The sequence below is a fragment of the Tinamus guttatus genome, unplaced genomic scaffold, assembly GCF_059628265.1.
Source record: "Tinamus guttatus ecotype Peru unplaced genomic scaffold, ASM5962826v1 Tinamus_guttatus_pri_ptg000038l, whole genome shotgun sequence".
NCBI lineage: Eukaryota > Metazoa > Chordata > Aves > Tinamiformes > Tinamidae > Tinamus > Tinamus guttatus.
Window position 1 is genome coordinate 4273438 of NW_028288572.1, and position 18641 is coordinate 4292078.

General features: G+C 39.2%; 1 protein-coding gene across 1 annotated transcript in view; it reads right to left on the bottom strand.

Moving 5' to 3' along the window:
* TG (thyroglobulin) overlaps positions 1-18641 on the bottom strand; it is a 143574-nt gene that overhangs the window by 93415 nt on the left and 31518 nt on the right. The window contains exons 20-26 of the mRNA XM_088534927.1: positions 15121-15345; positions 9681-9830; positions 8650-8820; positions 5062-5184; positions 3351-3466; positions 2609-2717; positions 1433-1630 (exon numbers count right to left, since the gene is read on the bottom strand). Of these exons, the coding sequence (XP_088391053.1) occupies positions 1433-1630; positions 2609-2717; positions 3351-3466; positions 5062-5184; positions 8650-8820; positions 9681-9830; positions 15121-15345 (1092 nt within the window). The remainder of the gene's footprint in view (positions 1-1432; positions 1631-2608; positions 2718-3350; positions 3467-5061; positions 5185-8649; positions 8821-9680; positions 9831-15120; positions 15346-18641) is intronic.

Here is an 18641-nt window from a genome sequence, read left to right on the forward strand (position 1 = left end):
ATACTTATGCTTAATGCTTATACATTTATGATTTGGTTCTTGGAGAATTCAAATACACACTATTACCACTTCATATACTATTATCTGATAATATCCAACACTGTTCCACATACTTGACAGCACCAGAGAGACACATTCAATATTTCAGTCGTCTTACAATCTTGGACTCTGAGCCAACCCAGCATATATATTTTAACCGAGAGGCTTCCTGGATTGGTGCAGAATTTCAGCCACTGCTGTAGCACAAGGCTGGGGAACAAGCACCGTTAGAAACCAGGTGTTCTGGCACTCGCTCTGGTCCTTTAACGTCTAGATAGTCAATCCTCGCTCTATACCTGGCTGCTGCAGTTCAGGCATTTCCACAGTTTTACACTGCCCTTCTCATATTTTTTCATAGAATCATTATTGTAGGAAAAGACCTTCAAGATCCTCAACTCAACCATAAACCCGTCACCACCATTCATGTTAAACTATGTCCCTACATGCCTCATCTACACGTTTCTTGAACACTGCCAGGGATGGCAACTCCATCGCTTCCCTGGGCAGCCTGTTCCAATGCTTCACTGCTGTTTCCATAGAGAAATTTTTCCTAACATCTAACCTGAACTCCCCTCGTGCAATCTGAGTCAACAACTGTGCACACATTCAGAAGAGCATATGGAAGAACTAGGAAAACACAGTAAATTCTTAAGAGATATTGTTTTATTGTTGGAAAAGTGAAATGTGAAATGGGAAATAGCATAATCATTTAAGGGACCTTTGTTCACAGAATGCTTCAAGCGCTCTTGTCAATCCCAATCATTCTGGCTCTATGTCCTAGCTAAACATCCAGACTTAGGAGGTTATAGCTCTTCCGCATGCAATACCCTGACATAATGCCCTCTTTAATATCCTCTTTTCCTGCTCCATAAGGAAAGTTGGTTTACATTTGCACTACAAGAAGTCTGGAGGTACTGCTAAATCCCCAGTCAGTTGAAAGGCACCAACTTCTGGCAACCAGGCCGAGCTAAATAAAGGAAGAAGCAATTTGAGAATGAATCATCTGACCCCATTGCAGATGTATACAACAGGTCAAAAGAAACATGCTTTCAAAATGCTTTCAATAAGTAGGATGAGCAGCTCGCTCAGTCTTGCAGGTTTCCACACTGCAAATAACTGAATTCTGGTGAGACAACTATTCTCCCTTACAAGCGGAAAACCCCATCCTGGGGAACATAGATCTGTTACAAACAAGCCTCAGCCATTGCTCACATTTTACCTACACTGAAAAAATGATGCAAACTATTAGTACTCCATTACGATGTAGAGGTTGATATAATTTTGTAAGTGCAGAGGCAGACTACTGACTTTTTCAGGACAAAGGTTTTTTCTCCTTACTCATCAGCTTTAGTTTCCTGCACTTTTTTTTAAATTTTGCATTGCTTATACAAACCTCCATCAAGCTCAATCTGACTCAAGATGAAGCCATCACAGCAAGAGTCCCTGCCGCACGTCTGCCGACAGAAGAGCTGTGCGTCAGTCAGCGACGTGCCCGCTGCGGATAGAACCAGGGAGCGATACACGCCAGAAAGCACGTTCTGAAAATTAGTCCTTTCAAACGTCTTGAGTCCAGATGAGTTAAATTCTTGTCCTGAGCAGACAGAACAGGAAAGAAATGTTCAAAAAAGCTCAGGAGGAGACATGATGCTGTCAGACTGCCTGAAAACTGAGGCTGGTTGGAAGTTTTATCTCAATCTTTATCTTTATCAATCTCAAAAATTCTGTATTCTCAATTTCAAATGCAAGATCAGCGTCAACAGAAATCTGGACTAGGCATCAGTGTGGATCATAATGAGCTCAGGGAACTTGTCTCATTTCAAGTGAGATTCAACTTTCTATTATTATTTTTAATAAACATGAACTCAGGTGTGGATAAAAATAAAAGGAAGATTTTGACTCAGATTCTGGTTTTGACTATTTCACCTTAGAACTTTGGCATATAGCCCGAAGTCAGGCACACAATAAATGGAACATGCAAAGGGAGCAATCACAGTAAAGTTAATAAACAAGCACACAAACAATAACAACAACAAAAACCCAACATCTTGCAACATCTATGAGTTCAGTTGAATTAATTTGAATTACTCACTGGACAGCAGGATATTTCTCAACTGGAATATTAGGACAATTTACAGTTTAAATGAACCTAAACTATTAAATATCGCAGAAATTGGTTTTCAGTCTCATTTCTTCCAGTTTATATAGGGCTTAAATGTCCTATATAGTTAAATAGCAAACTGTTCAATAAAGAAAAAAACATGGTACAACAAAACACTATAGAAAATAAACATGCACAGGATAGTCTCACAAAACCTCAAATTCTATCTGCCAAAAAAATAATAGCTGTACAGAAGGTCTTACAAAGGTAGCATTCTTTATTTCTAAGGAAGAAGCCTGAAGGGAAGATTTCTTGAGGTTGCTGGGCTACCATTCAGTGTTCCGCTTTGAAAATACTTATGTCCTCAGGAACAAAGATGATGCCCTCACTTTTAATCATCATCTTATATAGAAATAAATTCAAGTTCAAGCACACTAGACTAGCATGATACCACTGATTGGCAGCTGGTACCTTTCTTCAAATAGATCGTCACTGCATCCACCTCTTGGTTTTGGATGTTAAGCAGACAGCTGAGACGGCCAACACTAGTGGCAGCAGAGTTCCCCAAGGCACCTTGTACCTGGGACAGAAAATAGACATTCACAATAAATGCAGACTAATAGATTTCATCTCCTAAAAAGGATTTTCCTTTCTTAGTTAGAAACTGAGAGAAGGAGGAATTAGGGCACATATTTTAGAGCCACTGAAATTCTTTCATGACCAGAGCTGATGGTTTTTATTCTCTCAGACAGACCTCAACTCTTCAGTGCTACTTTGCTGCATATAAAAAGTAGTGAATAGAAAGGTGCTAAAGAGACATGCTAAAAAGTACATGATTCAAATCCTTGCCTGCAAGGAGGGATTGAGAAATGATAGCTTCAGGTAACCTGATTAGTGGTGTGGATACTTCTGTTTTTGACTATTCAAGTGAATCTCCTACTTCTAAATTAGCCTAATCTCTGAACTGTGGCAGGTCAGCATGTTTTAAAAAATAAGAGTGCTGTGTTGTGCTTCAGTTAAACACCGAGCAATTCAAACATTCCTCTTGAGAAATTCGAGATGTAGTTCTCTATCAACAGCAATTTGTTATTGCCATAATGAAAAGTAGCATCCAAGTCAGCCAAGTGACAGCTTGCTATTTTTGTTGTCCTATCTACTTATTGCTGAACCTATAGCACTATATTGAGCATGTACTTTTAAATATTATATTTACCAATTCAGATGCAGTACAGTTGAAGTTGACTTCAGCAGCACTGTATAATTCACACAAAATTTGAGTACCAGCAGAAGTTACAGTTGCAAAGCCACATGCTTCTTCCTTCTCACAATCTGAAAAACAGACAAGAAATCTTGATTTTTTTTTAACATTTCACATACAGAATTTCAGACTGAAAGTACGTGTGTTTCACTGGGCAAATGAAATCTAGCTTTCAACTATTTTAGCACCAGCGTCACTTTTTTTATGTCAACTTTAATCAATACAAAAATTTGTTTGGACATTCTTCTGATGGCACAAACAACTGAGTTAGGTTTAACCACCCCCTCAAGTGTTTAATGTCTGCTGATGATTTGGCCCGAGGCAGTCAGAGAGCAGCCACACGAACCCCTTTGCCCATATGTCCACTTTGCACACACTTTCTTGCATACACTTTGCCACCACGTGTATGCAAGGAAGTAACTGCATGGCAGACAGATGGTGACACCACTACTTGCTCCCACAGCTCCACTCTTACAACAGGATGTGAGACTCATTCCAAATCTCTTCAGTACAAAAGTCAGCCGGATTAGACCAAAATATCTAAGCAAATCTGAACAAAGCTGTCTAGCTAACTGTCTAACAGAGATGGAGGGGCTGCTACCTTACCATTCAGTAACAATTTAAAAGTAGAACTACCAGGTGAATGTAAGTTAATTTCTTAATTCCCCACTGAGACTTTTCTACTGCAATAAAAAACCACATTCTTAACTTAGTTCAATGTAGCTTCTAATAAAAACACAGGCCTTTCACACTGAATCATATCACTTGCCAAAAGGGCATCTTTGCCTCTCTCAATTTATGCTCACAGTCCACTCATCTCAGTGTCTTGCTTTTGAGGATCTCCAGCTCAGGTTACTCCAGAGGAAGGTGCAAGAAATCTTGCAGTAGGCAACTAGGGGCTGAACTGGTGCAAGAAAATCATTCCACTGACATGTAAGGCTTCTTAAACTCATCTCTCAGCTTGAGAGATAGCTAAATAGACTAGGGTAGGGGATACAAAGACACTGAAGTTGTCAAAATTCCATGACTTCTGCCCTGAAAAAAACAGCTGTGCTATTACCATTAGGGTGTTTTTTTTATTTTGAAAGTAACTGTAACTCTTTGCCTCTATTCAGAAATCTGAGCATTGAGAGTCAAGCAGGCATAAGGCAGGAATTGATCCAGAGCATCCTGAAAGCTGTGTTGCAATTCCTTTTGCTTTAGATGCAAACCAGAAAACATGAAGTGTCCAAATTTGGTATAATATTTATGATGTAAAGCTCTGCAAAGGAGATTTTTCTTTTATATATCACAACTTTGGGAAGTAGTAAAGACTTTGGTTTTCACATGTGCTGCACACCTAATCCTTCCTTTGCCTGCATATCAGACAAGTTATATGAATATTTCCTGGTTTGAATCCGAGCCCTCATGCATATTGCAAACTGGTTTTGGTCAGATCATTTGCCTAAAGCAGTACAAAAAGTGAGAGGAATTCTTCTGGAAAGAAAGAGCAATCTCTTTGCTGAGCCAAGGACACCAAAAGTTGTAAACAGCTTGCAGTGAGTTGGTGCTGACCTACTAGAAACACCGTTTGTCTAGGAATATAGATGTAAGTTCACCATATAAAAATATTATTCTCAGTGCTGGTTAGTGTTCTATTCTCATATTTGTGGAGAGTTTTTCTCACCTGAAATGCACTGCAAAGCTGGACTTTGCAGGTCTCCTCTAAATGACTGAGACTGAAGAATTTCAGCATCTTCTGATCCATAAATCACTTTGGAGGCAGGGACTCTGTCAAATTTTCTGAGTACTGAAAAATAGATAATATAATCAGATCCAGAATTCAAAGAGACAAGAGACCTTAGCTAGAAAGAAAAAAAAATTTTTTGTAGGCTTGCTCATTAAATGAAGTCATCTAAATTCACTTACAATGCAGAAAGCAGCTGGACTGAGGACATAATTTCTACTTTGCCAAAAAATGTCACAAGATCTTTAAAAAACAATAGTCAGGGGTGGGCTGGGGGTTATATTCCAAGTGAGACTTTGCTTACAATAGCAGAACAGACATCTCCCATTACTTGTTCATGGCACACAACCAACCATTGAGTGAACAGAGATACCTAAGTTCTGCAAAACAGACCCTGAAATAAGAGCCACCTCCAACAGAACTTGACTAGAACCAAAATCTAAGAGAGCAATGAGTCCTGTAATCCCCACCAGCTTCATGTTCATGTAGTACAGCCTTCCTGCTCCTTTTAGACTCCTTCAGCCTTTAACTTCAGGCTCACACTTTATGTACCCTGTCATCTGCTCTCTCTGGGTTGGACCCACTGCACCTGAAAATCAAGTTGTTGAACAAGTGACCTACAAGCAGTGTTGTTTATGAATTGGGAAAAGCTCACATAGAGATACACACCCTACAGGTCACTAGATGGGGTGAGGTATCCAATTTTAGCTCCAGAAGCCCAGTCTGTGCCCTGAGGTGGTTTAACCCCAGGTGAAGGGACAAAAAGTGGCATCACCACCACCTGCCCTGATTGCTACTACCTGTATTACAAAGGTTTTCTCATACAACGTGCCAGTGGATGCACTAAGGCCTGTTCATGAACATGGTATATTAAGGAGAAAGGAAGAATGTGTTGACTTTCCACCACTCTTGTGGCAACCGAAGTTCTCCTTTAAGCACTCCAGATGAGCACGGGCTTCTAACTCATTGCCTCCAAAGCCTGGCTAGACCTCAAAGACCTAAGCAGCAGGAGTCCTGGTTGGATATTAGCCTGTGGGAGATATCTGCATGTGGAAGAGCTGGAGGCTCATTCCTTCTTTCCCTTATGCACATGGACGCCGATCCAGCAGGAGGATTCCATGCCTGGTTCTCTCCCTTAAATGTCTGGACAAACCACAAAACAAAAGTCAAGGATAAAATTTTTAAACAACCATTTGTACTCTCACAGCAAAACAGTCAGAAATAATATGAAGCAAATGTCCACTGTTGTCAGGGGCTGAGTCAGCAGGTGCTTTTGATAAAACTGTCATTTCTGCTTGGAAGGAACATAAGGACTAGCCAAATATTCACAAGCACACACACACATACACATAAATCCTTACACTCCAGCTCATCTAGGAAAAGAACTGAATAATTATGTATACATAACAGGAAGCTTTTTCTTTTCTAAAAATATAGAAGGCTAAAATATAAGCATCAGACTAATTCTACACTAAACCAAATTCCTCCTACATCTACAGCTTGCAGTGATGCCTGGTTAAAAACAAAATCCACTGGTCTTCATAAAACTGGAAAGAAGTGTTTCTATGTTGTGTGCAGGTTTTTTTTTTTATGGCTCTCGTCTTTATTTTAAATTTTGCCTTTAAAATGTTGTTTTTAAAACAGGCCCCTTTTTTGAGCCCTGATTTCAACCCATGACTCCATTTTCTCTCCTATAATAGTGTGGGAGAAAAGTAAAGAGAGGACAGAAAGTGTAACTAAACATTGAACAAAACAGTAAAACTACCAGAAAACCTACCGATTTTAATTATTCCTGAATTTCCTTTTCAAAAGTGAAAAATGTGTTCATAAAGCTACTAATCTAAACAAACATAAAAAAAAAAGCAAATGCTAAAATGAAAAATATTCTATCACCTCCTATTTTCATGAGCTTATTACTTCACCACTGCCCTGTTCTCATGAGTAATATGTCTACTCTGCTGTTTAACAGCTCAGTGTGCAGCAGAAATCCTCCTTCATCCCACAACAGGTGGAAAGCTCTAGGTGCCACCCCCGTTATTGGGACAAATATCAAGTCTGGCATAAAATATAGCAGGAATGAGAAAAGTAAGTGCAAGTCTAGGTTGTTCCAGCTAGGCATTGTGCATTTCTAAAAGGCACTGTATTCTCAAGAAGCACAGGGCAGTTGGGTTATTTATTGACCCTGTCTGACAGCCAATCTCATTTTGAAGCAAGATCAGTCTTCAGATTCTGCTGTCTTGCTGCATGCATTAACGGAACCATAAAGGGCAGGAGGAGAGTAGAAAGAGAAATATTCAGTTTCACTTTATATAATGCTTTCTGGAAGCCTAGAATGCTCTTGGAAAAAAGAAATAAAACTAAACTAAAACAAAACAAAACAAACAATCACTAGTCTGTCCTCTTGTTTTTCTTGTTTTTTTTTTAACCCCTAGATTGTCAACACTTTTAACTATTTATTTGCAGCCAACTCTTCCAGCACAAGCCACAAAATAAGCTTAGGCAGCCATCCACAAATGTATCCATAAGACAGTTTTGCAAGCTCTTCACAGCTGAGGACTTTCATTTCATGCCCCTTCCACTGAGTGCACTTGTGATAAGGCACTGCCTATTCCAGAGCCCACCATGACACCAGTTTCTAAGCTGAATACTCCATTAAATTCAACACTAATCATCTGATGAGTTGCAAAATCTTCTTAAAAACTATTTTGCAAGCAAGGTAAAAGCTTTGGGGCTGAGAAGTTAGAACTTACTGCAGGGAATTTGTTTGGGTGACTTCAGTGGTTACTAACTTACACTTACATGAACTACACTTAGCTTCCTCGAACTCTTAGTTTGTTCCACTCTGTTTTTTTTGGATTCCTAATGCATAACCTTCTATCCTAGCTTTGAGTCATCTGCTTTATTTCTTTTTGTCTGAAACCCAGTTCCACAGCAGATCAGTACTCAAGTACCAAATCTGTAAATGCTTCTAAACAAGTTTTAGAAATATAATGCTTAACTTCTTTCCAATTATTCTTCCTTGGAAATTGGCATTTCATAAAGCATTCAAGCAGAAGCAACTTCCCAGCTTTCAAGGAGGTGCTCATCCAGTGAGACACACGTAGCAGCATCCCTGACAGTGACACTATGCCACGTCTGTGAGGTCATTCTCAAACTCAGACTATTTCATATGAGCTCATGGATGAGTGATAATTTTACAAGGAAATCCATCATTCTGCTGCTCTCCCATTAGCCCTCGTGTGAATCTCACAATTGCAAGCAAGGGAGGGAATCATCATACATCAAAAGCTGTCACCTATCTCAGAGTGCAAGAAAACTGCTTCTTTCACTTCCCTGACAGAAAATAACTTCCCCAATGCCATCAAGCAGCACAAATCTGGGTAGAAATGCAGCTTAAGGAAAAGGCTGTTACTCTAAGAAAGTGAATTCCCATAGCTTGTCAAGGCAGCTTTGTCAGCAGAGTCTTTTCAAAAGGAGGGTTTGCTTATGTGGGATCAAAAGGCACCCAAAATTTCTTCCAACACCTACCTAGGCACTGTTGATCTGTAAGCACATCATCTGCTTCAGTCCAGCTCAGGGCTATCCCAAAGCTGTCAATGCAGAACCACTTCTTAGTGTCAGGGTCTTGCTGGGAAGGTCTATACTGTCCATCTTCATCACACTGCAAACCCTGCTCATTGTTCTGACAGTCAGTGACACCTGTTACAAGTAAACAAAACAAACATGCAAACGAAAGACAGTTTGATCTTGCTGTCACCATTTTCTTTTTAACATGACTCAAGTCTTCAGGCTTGACCGAAGGAGTACGTGCACTGCAAGTATGAGAGTCCAGTGTGTGCACTAGAAACAGCTAATACAAAAATCTCAGCCTAGTCTTCTGCAGCTGAAAGCTACCTGATGCTTGGGCATAGGGTGGATTACCACACAACTGCTTTTCATCTCACCTAACATTAACTAAAAAGAGCAGAACGGGTCATTTACTTGCTGATACTATCAATAAACTCAGTCTCACTACTTTTATTTTTACCCAAGGGCTAATGCTGAAGATTGAACTGGAATTGGACTTTCTTTGTAGAACTGGGCTCATATAAACACCACCTTTAGTTAAAAGATCAATCAATGCTTTGTGAGAAGTATTTGTACTGAAGCAGGGAAAGTCGCTAGGCAAGACCATATTTCACTAGGGATCACGAAAATGCCAATAAAGCTACATAAGATGTTTCTAGCTGACACCGGTGAATAATCAACTATCATTCCTCAGGACAATGAACATGTCTGAAGGAACCACAATGTCCTGGATGAGACTGACCACTCATTTCTCATGCATTTTTGGTCAAAACACCAGACAGTTTGTTCTGTCCTTGAAAATGTCTGAATGTATGCAAAAGAAATCATATCCAGTCCAAAAGAAACAAAAAAGAAACAGTAGGAGAATCAGCTTCCCACACACGTTTTCCCATTTTAAAAAAGAAAAGCAAAAAAACTTACATATGAAAAAAAAATCTATTAGTTATTTGACGGTAGAGCACAGAGGACAGGGGAAAACAGGTTCAACTTACAGTGATCATCGCTGAAAGCCCCATAGGAGCTGGTAGTTTTGCCCACAGGACACCTCATGCAAGAGGAACTTCCTGCCTGGTACTGGTAGTAGCCAAGAGGACAGGGAACACATTCCTCATTCTTGAAGTGACTGCCTGGAGGACAAACAACTACAAAAAAACAACCTTATTACTCTTAGTGAAGCCAACCAGTTCAGATGTTCTTGCCACAGACTTCAAACCTTTTAATATATATATTTCTAAGTGGGATAATATCCCTAACTGTTCATCAAAACCCACCAATGACTGGAATATAGACTAAGACCTTCGTTTTCAGATTAGCCTCAAAATGTTTTCTTAAATTAGAAGTTTTTAAGCTAGTTAATGCTAAGTCCTAGCTTCACATCTAGACTGAGCAGAGTTAAATCCATTTGTAATTGCATAATGCACTTTGTGGATAGACTGTGAAATATAAGGAAGGCACTCTAGGTACAAACGATACAACTACTACAAACGCTACAGGAAGACTCCTATGAGCAGAAATTCCAAAAACATCACATAGGAAACTACCACATGCTCATGCTTTCACTCTGAGTTTCCGATAATGAAGCTGTTGGCAAGTAATTCCAAGCTACAGAGTAATGGCTGGATTAACATCAACTAATGTTGCACATGGCAACCCTAAAACAAAATGAAAATATATTCTTAGGCTGCATAAATATCATTTTCAGAACAATTCAAGAGCAATATTTCCAGCTGACCAGTTGCATGCTACAGAGAAAACTCTTGGTCTTTTGGGAGGTCATGCAACGGCATCTTTCCCTCCAACTCACTGAGAGGAACATTAAAGCAGAAGAGTAGCACACACATTGCATGACAATATGTTATTTCATAGCTGCTTTCCAGATGTAGATTTCCTTCAAGACACTATCAAACGCATATTTTGGGACTTGGACAAGGTGAAAAACTTTATTTCTGCTCTTGCCTTACATCTTGACAGCAGTTTAAGCACATATCAGAGAGCATAAAACAACACTAATGTAGAATTGGCCATCTCTACTACAACTCATATGATGGATTACTGTTCCGGCCAACACACTGGAATGTAGATTAATTTAATTTACTGGAAGACCTGAATGGTAATAGATTTAAAAGACAACCACCTCTTCTTTCAGCAGCTCTAAATGGTCCACTGGGAGAACCTTGGATTAGAGACTGTGGGACTGAAAATTTCCTCCCAAGTAGGTATCACGACAATTGTTCCAAGCCTAACACATATCGAAAATCAATTACGGAACAAAAAGTCCTGGATGAGACAGACATGGCCTTTCTCATGTGTATTATTTAATAAATGAGAGTGCCTGATACATTTTAAACATTTAAACATACATTTTCCAATCGATGTGAAAAGGATCAGTCATCCCACACGAACAACAGTAGAAGAAACTAAAATGAAATGAGTAATGCATGTCTAATCAGAAGGCAGAATGCAAACGATGAAGAAGACATTAACTAAAGCAACTGGAGTTTTATTTAAAAAAGAACAAGTCAAGTTTTACAAAACACCCTTATTTTACAGTTATAGCCATGATGTAAAAGTAATGCCTGTGTCTTATGCTGTAGGCAAGCAAAGCTGACTTTTCTTCTTCACACATAACAAAAAACAGCACAAAAAAAAAAAAACAGAAAAAAAAATTGTGCAGATCTCCAAGTTTCCAAGAATCCACAGCTTTAGAAGACATATACCTCACCCACTAAAAGACAGACACAAAATAAGTATGTGAAGGCTAAGTTCGTTTCTGGAATTCAGAAAAAAAAATAATAAGTAAATTGTGCTCTTTAAAATTTTAATATTGATGCAGTTTTATAAAACAAGAAACTAGATGGCAACCTAAAGGTAAAACTTCAGGACTAAGCCAAAGCATTGGGACCAACCTTTATATCCCTAGATTAGGAAAAGGGAAAACAAAACAAAACAAAACCTCAGTCCTGCACATGAGATCTGTAAGGGACACAGGAGTTTCAATTCACTTTAGGATCAGCTCTCACTGCAGCAAGCTTGCACCATACACAGCTGCACGCAGCAAGAAGTATCTCAGCTGATGACCATCCAACACTTACATTGCTCTTTCTTCCCTCTAGGACCCTAGGAAACTCTGAGATATCTGAGTCTTGATCCAGATTATTACAAGGGAGCTGTAAAGTTGCCAGCTCAGCTATAAATCTAGCACTATTTTTGATTTGGGTTATGCTCTGTTCAAAGCAGTTCTGATACAGCTTACCAAGCATTGTAAACAATAAAAGAAAATATCAAAAAACAATATAATAAAATAGATATAATAACAAATGGACTTCAGTCTTTCTTCCTGAAATAAGTGGTGGGAATGGGGGAGAGTTCATAAAGCTGTTTCCTGGACAGATTACAATATCCTTTTTTTCCTATAACACCTTAGCTTAAAGAAGGGCCTTTGTCTTTCTAAAAACTAACACACTATAGAAGTTAAATTTTATACAGACAGGAAAACATGAAAGAATTAGGTAACAACAGATACAAAGCAGCAGATGAAAAATTATGTGAGAGGTGAAAAGGCATTTACATGTAGGCTTCATGTGTCTAAGAGCAAATATTTTAATGAGATCACAGGAAAGCCACCACAACCAAGAGCTGATGGTGCGTGCCATGAAGCAAGGGAACATGTCATTTACAGGGAAATAAAACCTACAAATCAGCAAGACCAAGATCTGAAATTCCACTTTACTCTCAACAACAAATTGGATAAGAAAGAGAAGAGAATAAAAGAAAAATTTTTATCATCATAGAACTCTGTTTCTGTAAACAAAGCTGATAGGTTATTATTACCAATCACTATTAGTGGTGGAGAAATAGACTTCATTCCTACTATATATAACAGATCCAGCAACATGCTTACAGTAAGCACGAAATCTCAGCCAAAGGCTGGACCACTGTCCCCCTTCTGCATTTCTCTGATAAGACTATTTTACCAAGAGCCTTTTTCCTCCAGTTTGATGGTACAAGTATGTGAACTAACATACAAACCAAATGAATTGATTGTGTTTCTAGAACCTTGTATTCTGCATGAAATATCTGGCACGATCCAATCTTCATAAACTGTTTTGCTCTAATAAGTTTTACTTAATAATAATGATACTTTTAATCAGTACAACACTATATGTTGCTAAGTAACTGCAAGTTGTTACATTCTCTGGTTTCTTGGCAGGAACAAACCTTTTTTTTCCTAGTATGCTTATGTAACGGAAATCTGAAGTGTCTCAACTGATGAAAAGGAACTGAAAGTGCAGTCAATTTGCCTTTAATGCTCCAGGTTGAAAACTACAGCAATTCAGAACTGATCCATGACCCAATTACTTATAAGTCCTTCCTTAAAAATAGCAGCGTTCATCCACAACTGGAGGAGAGGGAACTGCTAGATACAGCTAGAGGATCCCCTGAGCAAATTTAAGACCGTCAGAAGATGAATACTTGATACAAGAAGACACAGTTCATAATTTGAACTCCTCAGAATACAGCCCCTACCATTCTTGGTATCTGTATTGCTTTTCCTCTTTCATAAGTTCATTTTACAAGTAAACCCTTAAGAGGATAAACTATAAAAGGAATAACCAGTAGTGCAAAAAATATACACTAATACAACTCATTCCATTTGCATGGAGATGCAGAATCCATCCAACCTTGGCACTTGGGTGCCCAGCTCTATAGGAAGATGGTTTAGCCCTTCCCCTAGGGACTACCACTCCCCTAGCCATGCCCATTACATAGGGACTACCAAGGGACCTAGATGGCACCTGTAAAACTGCACAGCTGAACCCACAGAGACATCACACCAATTCTCCCAGGAGGGAGAGGAAAGGCACAGAGAAGTTCTTGGACTTCTGGGCTTTTATTTCAGTGTCCTTCATCAGGATTCAATTCACGTAACATTTAAAACAACAAAGAAGCATAAAGTCTGCCAGGACTCCAAGTGACAGCAAGGTGAGACCTCAAATCTGCAACATCTGGCATCGTGCTGTAACTTACTGCATTGTCTGTTTTCCTCTCCCTTTTTAACATATAAAAAGAATCAAAGGGTGATGGTTTGAGAACTTAAAAAAAAGCAATAAAAAATCTAATTTTTCATTCCAGCTACCAAGCTAGTATCATGAGGACCTCACTATATTTTTAATAAAAGAACATTCAAAAGGACAACTTGATAGGAAAACTAATAAAAGATGCTGTTGGTAGTACCTTGTGTGGGAAGAACCTGCCAAAATTAATTCTGACCTCTGAGGTCACTCTAATGAGGCATTAAGGGAATGGACAATGGGAGACAGGGATAATCTCTTTCCTTCACCATAAGTTTATGGTGGAAGCAAGGAGCAGTCAAGGCTCATGCGCTTTCCATCCAAGCATTAAAAAGCTCTCCTAGCCTAGAGGCAACTACCATAGCAAGCCCAGCACTAAGTTCTTCTCATTTCTAAAAATTCCTGTTTTTCTTGTGTGTCTAAAAACTCTAAAATGGTTCTCAAAATTTAGTTGGACAATTGGAAAACTTCCCCTGCTGAAAAGATTCCTCTTTCTGGAAAACTGACCAGAAATCTGCTGCTGTTTCTTTTATACCCACAACTGGTACATCCCACCTCCACTCCTCAAAGAGCTACTCATTGTCGCTTCTGTGAGTTTGGGACTTATGAAGACACAGGTCACTGACATAACTGGGCCAATGGGAACAGTTGGTGATGCACTGAAGGAGGCTTGAAACCACAGAAGGGCTGTTAAGGCAAAGGACCTTTGGCAGAGTGACCTGGTATACTGGACTACTAGGAACAGCCACGGGGATCCTGCAGGTTTGGCAGCTCTGAGCAGGATGTTGATAGAAAGGCAGCCCATCACAGGGAAGCAGACTAAACACAGGGAAAGAAGATGAAAAGAGGGCAGAGTTGCAATCAGGTCTGGGTGTTGGCCAACACTGAGAAAGCTTCCATCTGAATCATCTCATTCCAGCTGTCTGGGATGTAGCCCAGGAATTCACAATCTCAGGACTTTTGCCATATCTGCAGCTAGATTTCTATTCTGGGTAATATATCATCTCAAGCATTGGTATTTATGCTTGAAGAATCTTTTCAAAAAGAATCACATGCAATACAGAAAGACCTTCTAAATCAGATCCCAAAGAATCCCAAGAAATGTTTGTAAAAATTTCTACACAATGTCAATACCAATAATGGCTATTTCCAAGCTGCTGGTTCAAATTCGTCTGCAATGCAGGAACAGAAGGGTAAGAATAGAGGTAATTTCCATCCATCCTAAGTTTTGTCATTCACATTGATGTTTTACATCTTTCACATATTAGCCCGTCACACAAGTTCCTTGACAATTTTCTAACTTTACCTTTACAGTGTTTCCCAGCAACATCAAAGAAGATAAAGCTAAACAGAGACATACCACACCCTTGTGCATTTGGAACTGTTCTTCCAGGAGATGAAGTTCTTCGAAATCCACTTCTGCATCCTAGCTGAACTCTTGGAGACAGATCAAACTCTTCATCCCGGGGAAAATCAATGAAAGAATCAGCTATGAATTGCTTGGAGTCCAAATGTAGCAGAAAACCACCGTCCTCAATCTGTTTTTTGAATGCTCCAATGAGATTTTCTCCAACAAATGCATTCTCTAAGGTGGGGGGAAGAAAAACAAGAAAATACTATGATAGTGATTCTCAGTGGGGAAATGAATAATAACACAGAGACAGATGAACTTTAAGTTAAAGATATAGAAGAAAGATTATATATTAAGCACAGATTATATATAAGCACATTAGCAAGATCAAAGGTGTACACATCTGTACAATGCCTATCAGACTAAAGTTCCAATCTTTGTATCACAGAGGGTGCTAAAAAAACCCCGAACAATAAAAGAGTATATATTCAAAAACTAAAGCATCTGAGAACAAAATTCAACTTCTGAGTCACAAAATTCAGTAGATGAAAAACATGATTATTTAACATTCAGATTCTATTTCTCCCTGTTGCTTCAAATGATTGCTACATTTTTAGCTTTTTGATCATTTTTGATCAAGGCCACTATTTGTAGCATTACAGTATTTGGCATCTGCCACAATGCTGATATTGAACATAGCCACCTATCCAACAGATATCCCTATGGCAATAACTTAAGTTGGCATGCAAAGCTGGAAAACAGTGACAACCTTTCCCAATGTTCTCTAATGCTAGTTGTCCAGAAGAGCACCCTTTTCCTACGACAAGTATTAGGGCATTTTTCAGTGCTAGAGCAATTGCAAATTCCCTGGTTTGGCCAGAGCAGAAGTATTACCAAGAAACAGTGTGCTATGAAGACTTTGCTCACTCACTAATGCATTACAGAGTCTACAGATTTGATGGAAATCCCAGCATGTTTTACTGCTAAAAATTTACAAGACAAGGCCTTCCAGTAGCCAAAGTTGATGGATATCCCAATAACCCAGCAAACAGGAGGTGCTGCAGGTGTGTATGCTGTGTTTTGAGTTTCATAACTCAAAATTCATTTTGAGTTTTCCAGGAGAGCATGTCACATATGTAGAACGAGTGCCTGGAATGTCAACGCCTACGTGCTGCACAGGGATCATTTCCCACAGCATGACTGATGTGTCCAAGGCAAACAGCTCAGCGTGCCGCCGTCCTCTCATGTGGCTATCCCGACTTTGCTGTCTAGCCCACACATCTCTTTTCAGTTGAGTGAGGAGAGATTTTCACAAGTAGGTACAAGCTGCTAGTGACGCAACGCAGCCCAGCTGGCTGCGCTCAACAGACAGCAGCGACATGGGGCTGCTTCTGAAAGATCATTCTGGACCTCCACCATCCAAAGCACAGTGCCCTCTCTGTCTAAGTGCTGGTCCACAGTGGATGGACCATAGTTGCCATGTAGATGTTATTCCTCCCTTTGCAAAAGAGGGACGCAAGTTGTCAACATTTATGGGCTAAAGAAGTGAATAGACCTTGTGTTAAAATTGACAGTTTGTCCTTCTACTTTCAATATTCTGTCTCCTTTAGCTTTCATGAACCTATCCTGCTACGCTGAAACACACTGCGATCAACAAAATAATCTTTAGTTTAATCTTTAGCTTTGTTCAGCACTAGGCCAAAATAATACTTAGCTCGCAAGAAAGTAATTGGAGATTGCCACATAACCAATAACACTTTGCAAATGTTTTTGCCAAAAATCATCTCATAATTGAAAACAGAAATAAGCTGATTAGCCTTTTATACAAGCAAATAACCTTCTGAATTGTCTAGTAAATAGCTGTAGCAGAAATGAAAATAACCTTGAAATGACAGCTAAAGGAATTCACATGTAGGAAAGAAGTAGATAATCAAATCAGTAAGAATTTGCTTCGGTCTGTTGAATTTCCTTTAGTTTTCTTTTTTTTCCTATACTGAAAAAGCTTACAACAGTGTCACATATATTTGATTGTTATATAACCACACAATGTATCCATATATGTATACTATCTTTTATACACAGAGTATATAAACAGGTGTGTAATTCTAACATATTCTTACATAAATACACGTTCATATACTGCAAATAAAACAAATTAGCTTGGCTCATCAAATAGCCTAGAAGTCTTAGGAAACTAGGAAGGTGTCAACACAGAACTATTTAGCTTTGTGCTGGCCTTTGCAACTGCAAACTGTTGGGTACATCTTGCCCAGAATCAGTGTCAAAAAGGACAATGTATGGCCCCACGAGAAGCACTACTGCCTCATTTAAGCACTTTTCAACACAGCCTGGGGTCATGGTTCCCTGCTGACTTGGTATCTGGCTTCTGGTCCAAGGAGAGCTTCTCAGGACCCTCCACATGCTCAGCATATATCAGCTCTGCAGATATAACAGGACTTTCCTGGGTTTGTTCCTGTTTTGCTGCATAATTTTGGCAACTGAAGCTACCACGTACCTCACACTTTGTTAAATTTACTGAAATTCCTCTCAAACTGAGAAGATTTCTTACTGGGCATTCATCCAGAGCCTGGTATATCTTTAGGGACTTGGATGTCTGGAGTGACAACATATCTTTTCACATACAGAAATATCTTGCAAATAGTTGCACCTCGTGTTCTGCAGTGGGAGGAAGCCTGATGTAAGGTTTGCTACTGTTGAACGAAATGTTGATTTCTACAGGAAAAGGATCAGACCATTTTCTAGAGCTTTATTGGCAAAATCAAAAAGCACAAGAAAAAAAAAAGTAAACTTGATTTTTTTTTTCCTTTAAGGAAAATTGAGAGCAAAGGCTTAAAATATCTAGGGTATAGAACAGGGATCTCCTCCAATTCCACTGATGGGAACTGTTTACTAAATGTTCAGCCAGTGAAAGCTGATTTTAATAGTCAGCATTTATGTCTGTTGAGCAGGAAAGGGAGAAACTGATGCAAGTGTTTCTCAAGATTTTAGGCCTAGGATTTAAGCTGCAAAGCCAATTGGTATAAACTCCTTCGAGAAGGGATTTGCACAGCCTCAAAATTTAATACACGGAAACAGCTGTAAGAAAAAAAGTAATAAAGCATTCATGAGTGATTTGGATCTGAGACTACTTATTCATTGGGAACATATGCATGTTGTGCTTCTGTTTAGCTTTTTTTATTATTATCTTATTTCTCAGCTACTTCACAGGACAAAAGCAAGACTTCTTACTTACCTATAAAGACCCTAGAAAAAGAGCGAAGCTATTTTCATAATGCCGATTTTCAAACTAGGGAGCCATTTGGCATAAACAGTGTGTAAGCAACCAGTGATGACACAGAAAATATCTCAGATAGAAAGATTCAAAGCTGCTTCAGAGGGTAATGGAGCTTGTTGGTGCCCAGGCTATACACACAGCAGGCTCACAGCCGCCCACTGGGAGCAGCAAACCAGTTGTCTGATGTCCCCTAGACTAGACTCATACTGCCTCTTCTTATAGCATACAGTAATTC